The 12,140-nt window shown below is 39.0% G+C and overlaps 1 protein-coding gene across 1 annotated transcript in view; it reads right to left on the bottom strand.

Moving 5' to 3' along the window:
• KIF13A (kinesin family member 13A) overlaps nt 1-12,140 on the bottom strand; it is a 218,578-nt gene that overhangs the window by 46,066 nt on the left and 160,372 nt on the right. The window contains 4 exon segments of the mRNA XM_032648491.1: nt 682-848; nt 947-1,033; nt 9,616-9,746; nt 11,528-11,662. Coding sequence (XP_032504382.1) covers nt 682-848; nt 947-1,033; nt 9,616-9,746; nt 11,528-11,662 — 520 coding nt within the window.

Raw genomic sequence — 12,140 nt, 5'->3', positions numbered from 1 at the left:
GTGATGTGGGATGATACATGATTAAATGGATACCACCTGGATACGCCACAGAGTTAGAGCACAGAGATGTCTAGAATTCTGTAACCTCATCTGAAGAAATAATCTCTCTTCTGATGGGCATTCCTCCACCTGGAGTTTGGAGCTGCACCCTCCTGTCACACCCTGCATCTATGTGGGCTTTCAAAAAATCACTCCAGGAGAGACTTGTTGCTCAGCCATGTTGTTAAATGACCCATTAATGTGACTCTGATGTCTGAGCATCACTTTGGAATGTCTGTCGAGATTCCTCCCAACTTGGTAAGCAAGTAACAGAGTGGGATGAAGTCTGAGTTCCAACTGTGGTCTTCCCTGTGCTATGCTGACAAAAGCCCCAGTAGCTAATGTTAATCTCTAATCTTAAAGATGTTCTTTTTCGTTGTTATTCTATACTCTTCAGAGTAATACATTACACTTGTTTTCCCATCTGGCCTTTTTTTCATACTTCATTTTTATAATTAAAAAGAGGGGACTTTTTAAAATCCAGAAATAGAGATAAATAAAAAGGTCAAAATCTTTATTCCTGCAACAGAATCCCCAACTTGATACACCAGAGATCAGACTGACAATTCTCTAGCCATGCTCACATTCTCCTCAGGTTTATTTAAAGAGTAGAGTAAGAAAGTAAATGCTTAAGGGTCTTACCATTACTATTCAGCGTTTTCATGATAACTTCCATCTGTGCAAATTCATAGTTATAGTCTGGTTCCGAGGAAGCCTCACTGGCTGCATCCAGGTCATGCTCTGGGGGGCCCGTTTCTTTTTCAAAGTCTTTCAACCAATCTCGCCGTTTCCTCTTAGGTAAATTAATTCTGTGGGGTTTTTCACCATTAGAGAAAATCAACGTGTTTTACACTCAGATAAGAGAAAAGGTGTATGAGTGAACATACTAGTGAACACAAGCTGTTACCTGAAGAAGTGGTTATTTCCCCACAGGATTCTGTCCCCGTGCCACAGCGGGGTGGTGCTGCACACGAGGGTACCGTTTACACAGGACCTGAAGGAACATCAGGGGGGCTACATCAGCTGGATGGTAAAGAGCAATAAACCTAGACCCAGGAGCCAAAGAGATAACTGGGGGAACTTTCTCTTAATAGGCATATTCGACTAATACCTAAAGAAGGAATGACAGAATTGTAAACACTATCAAAATACACGATCTAGGCAAAAATGATCAAGGGATGCTGATATCCCTCAAAGACAGACAACTGGACATGATGTGCTCCTGATGGAGATGGGCAACAATGCCTATGGAACATTCTTGTCCATATTTGAGTTGAACCTGATCAAGCCTCTATATCTAAAACCAATTTAGGAAATAGAGAGGGCAGCGGAAGACGTTAAATGATGCCATGGGATGCAATGAGCAAAATGCTGACTATGGGAAGCAACTAGGTGTCTGCAGCAAATAAAATGCAAGGTAAAAAAAAGTGGGGGAGCAAAGGAGGGGGACCCATGGGCTAAAAGAGTCCCAAGGGACATAACAATCAATGAGAATGGTTAAATCTTATTTGGATCCTGAGTTCACGAAACAACTGAAAAAGAACCTTTATAAGACAACTGGGGAAATTTGAACACTGCCTCAATGTATGATTAGTAAGGAATTATTGTTTATTATTTTAGCTGTGATGGTACGGAAGCTGTGTTTAAGGATACTGGTCTTTTAGAGATACAAGTGGAGATATTTATGGATGCAAAGTTACAATATCTGAAATATGTTTAAAATAACCCAGAGGGGAGGGAGGAGGTGACGTGGAGGACATACAAATAAAAAATAAAACTGTCTATGAGCTGTCATTTTTGAAGCTGGATGATGGCTGTATGGAGGCTTGTTATACCATTCTTTCTACTCTTATGTTTGAAATTTCCCATAATAAAAACTCAGGGAAAACATAAAAAGAATACCAGGTTTAAATCCTAAACAGCTACCAACCAAATGGTAAAATCAATCAAGGGGAGGGAGGTGAGGGGATGGGTGAAAAAGTTTAAGAGGGATTAATAGGTACAAACTCCCAGTTATAGGGACATATAGTAACTACAGTGGTGACCATTATGTAATATCAATATGCTGTATACCTGAAACTAATATAATACTGTAAGTCAGTTACACTTCAATAAAAACAAACAAACAATTAGAGGTGGGGAAGGAAACTCTGATAGTCTTTGTTATACTGTATATATTATACCATAATGATGTACATTGTGTCTGTGGGTTTATGTTGGTCTATGTATCCTGGACTTGCCTGAAACAAATCTTGAAGAAGCAACTGTCCAGCGGACGTTTGCAGGTGGTCTTTCAACAGTGCAGCTTTCCTCACATTGTAACTTTGCTACAGCTTACTGGCTATCAAGGGGCTGTGAAGTCAGTAGCCTAAGTAAGTCACTATAAAAGATTTTGTAGGATTTCCTGCTTATTAGAAGATCTCAACAACCGATCCTTTGACACAGTTAAAGCACTGTCACTGTGAGTTTTTTTAGGGGGAAAGGAAAAGTCCTCCAGAAATTTTAGCATGGACAATTTTAGTCTTCTCATAAATGTTTCCTTTACCTAAAAAAGAGATTTTGCTGGCATTTAAAAACAATACTCCCTAACATCATACAGAAAAATAAAGTCAAAATGGATTAAAGACCTAAATGTCAGGCCAGACACTATAAAACTCTTAGAGGAAAACACAGGCAGAACACTCCATGACATAAATCACAGCAAGATCCTTTCTGACCCACCTCCTAGAGAAATGGAAATAAAAACAAAAATCAACAAATGGGACCTAATGAAACTTAAAAGCTTTTGCACAGCAAAGGAAACCATAAACAAGACGAAAAGACAACCCTCAGAATGGGAGAAAATATTTGCAAATGAAGCAACTGATAAGGGATTAATGTCCAAAATTTACAAGCAGCTCAGGCAGCTCATAACAAAAAAACAAACAACCCAATCCAAACATGGGCAGAAGACCTAAATAGACATTTCTCCAAAGAAGATATACAGATTGCCAACAAACACATGAAAGAAGGCTCCATATCATTAATCATTAGAGAAATGCAAATCAAAACCACAATGAGATATCATCTCACATCGGTCAGAATGGCCATCATCAAAAAATCTACAAAGAATAAATGCTGGAGAGGGTGTGGAGAAACGGGAACCCTCTTACACTGTTGGTGGGAATGTAAATTGATGCAGCCAGTATGGAGGTTCCTTAAAAAACTAAAAATAGAACTACCATAGGACCCAGCAATCCTACTACTGGGCATATACCCCAAGAAAACCATAATTCAAAGAGTCATGTACCACAATGTTCACTGCAGCTCTATTTACAATAGCCAGGACATGGAAGCCACCTAAGTGTCCATCGACAGATGAATGGATAAAGAAGATACGGCACATATATACAATGGAATATTACTCAGAGATAAAAAGAAACGAAATTGAGTTCTTTGTAGTGAGATGGATGGACCTAGAGACTGTCATACAGAGTGAAGTAAGTCAGAAAGAGAAAAACAAATACCATATGCTAACACATATATATGGAATCTAAAAAATAATGGTTCTGAAGAACCTAGGGGCAGGACAGGAATAAAGATGTAGACGTAGAGAATGGACTTGAGGACACGTGGAGGGGGAAGGGTAAACTGGGAAGAAGTGAGAGAGTGGCATGGACATATATACACTACCAAACGTAAAATAGATAGCTAGTGGGAAGCAGCTGCATAGCACAGGGAGATCAGCTTGGTGCTTTGTGTCCACCTAGAGGGGTGGGATAGGGAGGGTGGGAGGGAGATGCAAGAGGGAGGGGATGTGGGGATATATGCATACATATAGCTGATTCACTTTTTGTACAGCAGAAACTAACACAGCATTGTAAAGCCAATATATTCCAATAAAGATGTTTAAAAATTTTTTTTAATAAAAACAAAACAAAACATTAGGGGGATAGTTAATTAATTAAAGTTTAATTTGCTATAAGGGCTGTCAAGTGAAGTTTGATGGAGAAAAATAATGAGTATCATTTTGAGTTTTAATTTTTCTGTAAGTTACTTTTCTCATATACTCTCATTATCTGGCTCCTAATCTTTAGGGGGACTTTTAAGCTCAAAGTTATGGAATAAGGAAAATTCACAGATGAAAATAATCACTCTTCTGTAGTAATATTTCAAGTCTGGTGGCTAAGTTTTTATTGATAAAAAATACCCTGGAAATACCATCTTAAATGTTTTTAATCTGTGGTACACAAACACGGTAAAGCTTTGGTGTGCATGTTTTACACTAACGTGCTCCCTTTATTCTTCAAAATGACTCTCAACATTGTGACTCAAGTTTCAAAAGTCTGTTTCCCATCTATTTGGAAATATGAACTGATTTATTCATCTGCAAAAATGGAAAATGAGATCAGAATATATATGTATATGTACATCTATTGTGAAAATTAATAAAAGGAAACCTCAACTAAAGTTGGAGTCAAGAGGCCTGAAAAGGGAACTCTCATACCCCAACACTCATGGTCAATTATCCCAAAAAGGAAGATGCCAGTTATCCCAACAGGAAGAGACCTACCTTGCACCCCCAACAGGAAGTGCCACTACTTTACTACCCCAGCAGGAGGAAGGAAGACTTCCTCTGCGCCCAGCAACAAGCCCAGCCAATTAAAAAACACCACAGCTCAGTTAATGAGAAACTGCTGTCACCTAACTTACTTTCCTCCAATGAACTTTCATTTTTGTTCCTTGCTGATGACTTCCTTTCCTCGTCCCACCTTCCCTAATATAAAAGCCTTCCATGTTGTGTAACCCCTGATGAGATGCTGCCCAATTCACAAATCATTTAATACAATTACATCTTCAAATTTACTCAAAATTTGTTTGTTAACACTATACATATATAAATATGTACATACATACATACTTTTGCCAAAAAGATGAGTTTTAAAAAAAAGTTTTATAGAATACTTATCTCTTCTACCTAAAACACAGACATTCAATAGTCAGTTTTTTTTTTTTTTCATTTTGGATGATCTGTCCATTGGTGTAAGTGAGGTGTTAAAGTCCCCCACTATTATTGTGTTACTGTTGATTTCCTCTTTATAGCTGTTAGCAGTTGCCTTATGTATTGAGGTGCTCCTATGTTGGGTGCATATATATTTATAATTGTTATATCTTCTTCTTGGATTGATCCCTTGATCATTATGTAGTTCCTTCCTTGTCTCTTGTAACATTCTTTATTTTAAAGTCTATTTTATCCGATATGAGTATTTCTACTCCAGCTTTCTTTTCATTTCCATTTGCATGGAATATCTTTTTCCATCCCCTCACTTTCAGTGTGTATGTGTCCTCAGGTCTGAAGTGGGTCTCTTGTAGACAGCATATAGATGGGTCTTGTTTTTGTATCCATTCAGCAAGCCTCTGTCTTTTGGTTGGAGCATTTAATCCATTTAAGGTAATTATCAATATATATGTTCCCATGACCATTTTCTTAATTGTTTTGGGTTTGTTTTCGTAGGTCCTTTTCTTCTCTTGTGTTTCCCACTTAGAGAACTTCCTTTAGCATTTGCTGTAGAGCTGGTTTGGTGGTGCTGAATTCTCTTAGCTTTTGCTTGTCTGTAAAGCTTTTGATTTCTCCATTGAATCTGAATGAGATCCTTGCTGGGTAGAGTAATTTGGTTGTAGGTTCTTCCCTTTCATCACTTTAAGTATATCATGCCACTCCCTTCTGGCTTGTAGAGTTTCTGCTGAGAAATCAGCTGTTAACCTTATGGGAGTTCCCTTGTATGTTATTTGTCAGTTTTCCCTTGCTGCTTTCAATGATTTTTCTTTGTCTTTAATTTTTGCCAATTTGATTACTATGTGTCTTGGCATGTTTCTCCTTGGGTTTATCCTGTATGGGACTTGCTGCACCTCCTGGACTTGGGTGGCTATTTCCTTTCCCATGTTAGGGAAGTTTTCGACTATAATCTCTTCAAATATTTTCTCGGGTCCTTTCTCTCTCTCTCTTCTCCTTCTGGGACCCCTATAATGTGAATGTTGTTGCGTTTAATATCGTCCCAAAGGTCTCTTAGGCTGTCTTCATTTCTTTTCATTCTCTTTTCTTTATTCTGTTCCGCAGCAGTGAATTCCACCATTCTGTCTTCCAGGTCACTTATCCGTTCTTCTGCCTCAGTTATTCTGCTATTGATTCCTTCTAGTGTAGTTTTCATTTCAGTTATTGTATTGTTCATCTCTGTTTGTTTGTTCTTTAATTCTTCTAGGTCTTTGTTAAACATTTCTTGCATCTTCTCGATCTTTGCCTCCATTCTTTTTCCGAGGTCCTGGATCATCTTCACTATCATTATTCTGAATTCTTTTTCTGGAAGGTTGCCTATCTCCACTTCATTTAGTTGTTTTTCTGGGGTTTTATCTTGTTCCTTGATCTGGTACATAGCCCTCTGCCTTTTCATCTTGTCTATCTTTCTGTGAATGTGGTTTTTGTTCCATAGGCTGCAGGATTGTAGTTCTTCTTGCTTCTGCTATCTGCCCTCTCAATAGTCAGTTTTTAAGAAATATATTTCCCCATTGTTTATTAAGGCATCTAAAAAGCCCTCCGGAAATTCTAGGAATAGCAGTATGATCAAGAGTAGAAATGTGTCACTGTGTCCTTTATCATTTTAAACTCTGAATTATAATTTTAAAAATTCAGTTCCTCATTCTCACTGGCCATATGTTAATTCTCAAGAACACTATCTCAATAGTGGCTACCAAAATGGTCTTAGCAGATATAGAACCTTTCCACTATCTCAGAAAGTTCTATTGAGCAGCATTATTCTAAAATAAAACTAAAAATAGTTCCAGAGCAAATCAGAGAGAAATGTAATAAGCTTCATCTCTCTTACTGATTACTTTTGTGATCATCTGTATCTTTAGAGGACCCCTATCTAGGTGCTTACACACACACACACACACACACACACACACACACCTGAACATACATATGAACATATCACTTTGCCGTTTATCGTACACTCTTATTACAATAATATAAAAAAGAAAAAGTTATGGAAACTGCCTGGTTTGGTAACATACCCAAGCCAAGAAATTAGCATTAAAAAGTCATTTCTACTTGAACACATGCCTGGGGTACTTGGAAGAAGCAAATATAAAATCTCTTTGCAGGAATTTATGTAGCCTCACCCAAGCCACAAGACTCCTACAGATAAACCGCTGAAGAGGAGCACATCTAAAAAATCATGAACTGCTTTAGGAAGCAAAGTTATCAGCAGATACAACAAATAGTTGGATTGAAGCCCCAGCAACTTCAGAGAACAGAATTTCCAAATAAAGGCAATAAAATAAGTAAAAATAAAATTATTAAAGCATACAATGGAGTAAAAACAAGCCTCTACCAATAGAGACCAGGCATGTCTAAAAAAGGACTTCCTAAACTTCTACAAATGAAAAACAGAGACACTGAAATTAAAACTCAGTAGAATGTGGTTAAGCAGCAGGTAAATCATGACAAGAGAGAACCGGTGGACTTGAGGACAGATCTGAGGAAATACTGACTATCCCTTCACGCAATGCCCCTCTTTTGCTGTGTCTCCAATCCCATTTCCATCTGCACAACCAAGATTCGGCCTGCTTCCTCACCTCCTATTCTTCTTTCTTTGCATTTTTTCCTTCCATACCCACAACTGCATGGTACTTAAACATTCCATGGTTGTCAATGTCTTCCTAACTGCTATGTCCAATAGAAGCTCTTTAGCTTCTACTTTGACCTCTTTCTTAAATGTTCTCTTCCCTTAGATTCCATCACTGTATCCTGCTGTTGCCTCTGTACCTCTCTGACTCCCTTGTCTCACCCTACTTCATGGATTATCTTCAGACCATCCCATAAACATTGGTTTAACCCTTCCACTATTCACTCCAGACCCACTTTCAAGACAGGCAACACTGATTATGCCCAGTCTGTATCTTTAGGGTAGTTCTCCTGCCCTAAATCCAATGTGCAACTGGAAATCTTCACAGTGATATCCCAAGGACACCTCAAACTCAAAGTATTCGAAAGTGAACTCATTACCACTCATTGCCTATCATCCTCCATACCTGTTCTTCCTCTTGTATTTCTTATTTTGATTTAGTGGTGCCACTGTTTATCTCATCTCCTAAGACAGAAATCTAATATTGCTCACTTCTTTTCTTTTACTAAGTGAGTTCCCATCCTGTCCCCAAGCACATCACTTAAACGTCGCTGACTCTCAAGTAATTCTGAAATACATTTTCTTCTTCACTTCTTTTGCTACTGCTGTGTTCCCACAACAATATCGTAATAATATCCTAACAGCTCTCCCTACCTCCAGTCCTGCAAACCCCACACACTTTTATAGTGATCAGATTTGCAGGTTATAAAGATCACTTTAGAAGGAGCACTTATTTTCCTGTATAATAACAATTGTTTCTATATATTCTCCTCCACCAGGCTTTGAGTTACTATACTTGGGCATTCCCAGTACAGAGCCTAGAGGAAGTACACTGAATGAATGAACCACTGCCCTGAGGTTATAGGAAAGGAGGAGATTAGATAGGGTGGGGAAGGACGAAAAGTAGGATAAAAAGACATGGAAGTAAAATCAGGTATGAGGAAATTTACCGAATAAAATCATTTTCAGGTGTAGTGTTAAAAGAGAATATGATCAAATTATCATGCTGTGTGTGTGTGTGTGTGTGTGTGTGTGTGTGTGTGTGTGTGTGTGTACACACAAATAATTCTGTCAATTTTTTAAAAAGTATGTAAAAAAAATCCAGAGCTTCTAATAGGGGGATACACCATGAAGCTAAAATCTATTTGAACTTGGAATAAGTAAAAATTAAGGAATGGTATCATTTCACCATTAAATATCTTAACAATCTATCACTATAACAGAAGGCCTACAAACTTCATGAATCATGTATGCTACTATTGCTAGTCTCCGTTTTTCATCACTTAGAAATGTATATGGGTGATATTAACAGAATAATTTGAAATGAATATAGTTTTCTTCATAAAAATGTGTGTTCTGAATTATGTAAGTTAAGGAATACTGTTTTAGGACTTCATTTTACATGTGATTATAAAATAATTCAAGACATCATTTAGTAGAAATTAAAAAGTAAATATATTATCCTGTCAATTCTCAAATTTTTACATATTATAGCCTAGTTTAGGAATTTTTCATATAACAGAGTTATCTGATTAACTGCTTTTCATACAATGCATTACACTCGGTAATAACAAATAACTTTATTCAATAGTTATGTGTGTCAGGCACTGAGCCAAGTGATTTATATGTTTTGTCTACTATTAGCCTCATTTATCATATGAGGGAATTGAAGATTAGATAAAAGAAGTAGCTTATCTGAGATCACCCAGCCCTCAAGACAGAATCAGCCACCCTGAAGCTGGTGCTCGAAATCTTGCTTACACAGCTCTCTACAAGCAGAAAGCAAAAGCCAGTGTAGCCTTAACTCTGATATAACTAAGCAAACAAACAGAAAGGGTCAGTCTACTCCTAAAAACAAGGCACTTGAGCTATGTTAAGGAGCTGCTTCTTACCTTTAAGGGACATTTCTTACCTTGCATTTTCTTTTGGAGTGAGGGTGACCTCTCCATCAGAAGCAATATCAATCTCACAGTGCTCAGGCTGAATTCCTATCCCAAAGAGCTGGATGTCCTGAGAGGTATCTGCACCTACCCTGGTATGGTCCTGGCAACAGATCATTAAAGAAAGAAAAACCTACCCTTACAAGTAACTCAGCAAAAGTTCATCACAATCAGTTCGAATAACCCAACAGCACATGCATGACAACATATGATGAATCAGATGGAAAATATGAGATCTGGCGCACTGTAGGTCAAAAGCTTACCTTAATACACTAAACGTAAAATATGATTAAACACTATAAAGAAAAAAAACCAAACCCTGATCAACAGTGATTAGCTATTATTTTAGAACGTAAAGAAGTCAGACTTGATAGCAGAATACCTTGAGCTCCGGTTTTAACTTGACGACTTACTGTCTATGTAACCGTGGGCAAGGCATTTCACTCTCTGAGCCTCAGCTTCTTTTTTCTTTTTTTTTGCAGAACCAGAACAATATTATTAATATGATCTAATGAGCAAGATTCTTTCTCAAGGATCACCTGACTTAACGGTGAAAGTGTTTTGAAAACAGCTCTATAAATTCAAGAATCATTGAAAATAGTTTCATGGAAAGTCATATTTTCAAATATGTAACTTTTAAAGTGATTTAAAAAATAGCTGAGTTTCTAATACCAAATTACAGAGTACTGAAGCCTGTGGATTATACAATGTACAGATTAGCATGATTTTTTTTTTTTTTTTTTTTATGCTGTACGCGGGCCTCTCACTGTTGTGGCCTCTCCCGTTGCGGAGCACAGGCTCCGGACGTGCAGGCTCAGCGGCCATGGCTCACGGGCCCAGCCGCTCCGCGGCATGTGGGATCCTCCCGGACCGGGGCACGAACCCGCGTCCCCTGCATCGGCAGGCGGACTCTCAACCACTGCGCCACCAGGGAAGCCCTAGCATGATTTTTAAGTACCTCAAACCTCAGACATGTGAGGACTGTGACCCTTGGTGACTCTGCCCACTGCTCATCCTCTTTGTTTGTTCTATTGCTCTAAAAACCATGCAGTCACTGTGATAATAATACTTCCCTATTCAAGAGAGAAACTGCAAGACTTGGTCTTTCAAAATTAAGATTTCAGAAACAATTCCTTACCCCTTCATCATTTCCTAAATGAACAGATCTTAAGTCCATTAGTGGACTCTCATTAAGTCAGGGGCTATTTGTGCCATATTTATTTCTGGAAAAAGTAGAATCAAAAGGATGACAGAAGCCTGAGGTTCCTTTCTTCACTTCTAGCTTATTCTTCACTGCCTTCTGTATATTCACGAGGCAGCTCAGAATCCTTAACGAAGCAGTCTGAGAACTGCCGCACTGAGCCCTGCAGCCTGGTCAGTGGCAGTACCCTGAGGCCAAAGTGCCGAACCCAAAAGGCCACGCCCATCTCCACACCTGAAGGTGATCATAGGACCAAAAGTTATGTCCTGAGCATACAGGCTTGGGAGGGATGGATATGGAAGAACCCTAGCTGTCTAATCTTCCACAAGAGTCTGCTTTAGGCTTGTGATGATCTCGAGATCCCCTTAGAATTACTCAGAAGCATAATGGTGACTCTCCAGAGCCTCTCAGAATCCTGTCACCATAGCCAGGGATCACTGCGACACCATTGCTCACTCGTGCCCCTCTGATGGAAATCAGCCCAACTGCACAGCCCCAGTAGAATGCAAAAGAGCTGGTTTTCACTCTTAACGGTAACTTGACTGAACTACCAATCCTCTTACTTTCAATGAAAGCTAAGCTGGATACAAAAAGCAAAATCATGGGGACAGGCACCCAGACTCAAGTAGGAATCGTACGTGACAGAATCGGGATTGCAACTATCTATTAACATACTTTCTTACCTTTAAATAATAAACCAGAAGTTCATTGAGAGCAGGGTCTGCATTCAGGTTGACTAGGTAGCACTTGTCATCCCCCACCTTGATACCAGATGTCTCCAGGGAAATCCCCATACTTTCAAGTTGTCGTTGCCTCTCCTGTGCACAGACACAGACAAAAGCAGGGAAGCTCTATTTGTTGCTCTAGTCATGAGATGTATCCGTAGAAAGCTTAAGGCACTGTTTCTGGGGACAAGGCCAGTGAAATTACACATTCTAATCAGCTCAACCAAGCTTACTGAGATCCTAAAACGCATGACTTCTTGTGTCAGTGTTTTAGGGGCACCAAGGATGAACTGGGCACCATCCTGCCCTTAAGGGCTTCCTGTCCAGTGGAGGTGGTAAGACCACACAACTAGAAGTACAAGAGGAGAGCCCTGTGCCATTGGAGAGGAACAATGTGCTGTGGGGCTTCAAAGGAGGGAAATCATGATGGGTTAAGAGTCCAGGAAAGGCTTCAGGAAGAGAATGCATTTGAGATGGTTCTTGAAGCACAAGAAGCATTTCAGTAGGAAGAAATGGGAGAGCAGCAAGGTAAGGGCAGAGTGTTCTAGGGGAAGGGCAGAGGAAAGCACAG

This window comes from Phocoena sinus, chromosome 11 (genome assembly GCF_008692025.1).
Source record: "Phocoena sinus isolate mPhoSin1 chromosome 11, mPhoSin1.pri, whole genome shotgun sequence".
Classification (NCBI taxonomy): domain Eukaryota; kingdom Metazoa; phylum Chordata; class Mammalia; order Artiodactyla; family Phocoenidae; genus Phocoena; species Phocoena sinus.
The sequence above is the reverse complement of the archived record's forward strand: the minus strand, read 5'-3'. Positions and strand labels throughout refer to the sequence as shown.